At 41.1% G+C, this 1,755-nt stretch overlaps 1 protein-coding gene across 1 annotated transcript in view; it reads left to right on the plus strand.

Annotated features, from left to right (window-relative positions):
* CENPI (centromere protein I) overlaps positions 1-1,755 on the plus strand; it is a gene marked incomplete at its 5' end in the record, with an annotated part of 9,021 nt that overhangs the window by 3,508 nt on the left and 3,758 nt on the right. The window contains one exon of the mRNA XM_010153544.1: positions 1,418-1,542. Within this exon, the coding sequence (XP_010151846.1) occupies positions 1,418-1,542 (125 nt within the window). The remainder of the gene's footprint in view (positions 1-1,417; positions 1,543-1,755) is intronic.

Here is a 1,755-nt window from a genome sequence, read left to right on the forward strand (position 1 = left end):
GGCAGGGGGGTGGGATCTGGATGGTCTTTAAGGTGCCTTCCAACCCAAACCATCCTGTGATTCTATTCTCCATCTTCCTCAGTGTCCTCTCTGTAGACGTGCTTACTGCCACGTGAAGTCCAGCCATGCTGTTGTTGCTCCTACAGTTTAGATAAAATTGTGAAGCATTGATAAACCAACGATAGCTCTGGGATCTACTTGTAACCAAAATACCCATTAAAAACGCCTAAAACTAACAGGCAATGACACTTGTGTAAGACTGTTTAAGTGCTCATTTTATGGGAATATGTAATCACTCACCCTTCGATAGAGGATTATTGGTGCTCTAGCAGACAACTAGGATTTGAATTTTTTCTTTGTTTTGCTTATGTATTCAGAACTCCAGAGACTTCTAAAATCACACAGCTGAGATGTTAAGTAAGGAGTCTAGATTTCTGAAAATACTAGTAATTCAGTTACATCCCAATATCTGCCTATCCCTCAGCTGTACTGAGGGCAAGAGGTGAAGGTCTGGCAAACAATTGTTACTGACAAGTCTGTTATGAGACTGGGGGAAGGAGTACTAACCCAATTGTTCCTAACTTAACAAAAATGTAGAAATTCTCCATCTTCGGGATGGCAGGCTGACACAGCTTAATTGTTTATGGTCCAAGCTGTAGTAAGTGGGTATGTGTATTCTTAGACCGCCACTCCTCTGAGAATGATGCATACCTTTCCAAAGTGCATCTCCTTGGGAATTGTTACTGTGGCTAAGCTATAGAGGACACTAATATGCTGAGTTACAGCAATATTTCTTTAAATTATTTATCCATATTTTAAGACTGTAATTACAACTGAAAATCTTGTTAAATCTGCAGAAATTTTAAAATGTCTTTTTTTACTTGAAACTCAACCTTAAATTCTAAACATGAGTCTGATGATAAAACCTATGTTTTATAACCATATCATCTTTTCTTAGAGGAAAGCTTCAGTGTGTGCTCCTGCAATTCCAGCAAGGTCAAATAGAAAGGTTTAATTTCCCGATGGGAAGAGATGTATAGTCTGTTTGGCTTGCTGGTATTGTCAAAGCAGGCTAGGAATAAGGTCAGGCCTAGTGCAATCCCAGCTATGTCAGAATGCTCTAGAAGATCAGAAAAGAAGGTTGCTGCTTTTTTACAAGGGATCTGGGTAGATGTGACTCCACAAGCAACCATGTCAAAACATAAGGTATAGCTAAATGGCTGAAGCAGACTGATGTGAGCTGATGAGTATGTCTCATACTGCGAAGGAAACAACTGGCATTGTTTCACCCTGACCTACCCTCCTAGGAGAAGCTGCTGGAGCTGGTTGGAATGCAGTGTTGTGCTCTTTTGCTCTTAGATGCTTTGGGGTTTGTTAATGGCAGTAATAATCTGCCTGGATTTCCTCATTCCTGCAGGTGTGTGACATGTACCTGGAGTACAATCTGCCTTTGGTGATAATGCCTCCCGCCGGGGTTTTCTACCCAGCGCTTCTCAGCATGGATTCTGTCTGCTTCAATCAGCTCTGCTACCTTATGTACAGGTACTACGAACAGTGTGTGCTGCAGGCACTCTCTTTCGGTCTTTAGGAAATCAAATCGCTTTGTAAAATCTGAAATCTACTTTTTCTTACTGTGCAAAGCAAAGGTGAAGGCTCCAGTTGTGCACAGCTTTCATGAAACAGGATTTATAGGTGTAATTCCTACTTTCCTTTGTTCAGTCCGTTATCCAAAATAGCAGGATTCTGGACTCTTTC

This window comes from Eurypyga helias, unplaced genomic scaffold (assembly GCF_000690775.1).
Source record: "Eurypyga helias isolate BGI_N326 unplaced genomic scaffold, ASM69077v1 scaffold12916, whole genome shotgun sequence".
Taxonomy (NCBI): Eukaryota; Metazoa; Chordata; class Aves; order Eurypygiformes; family Eurypygidae; genus Eurypyga; species Eurypyga helias.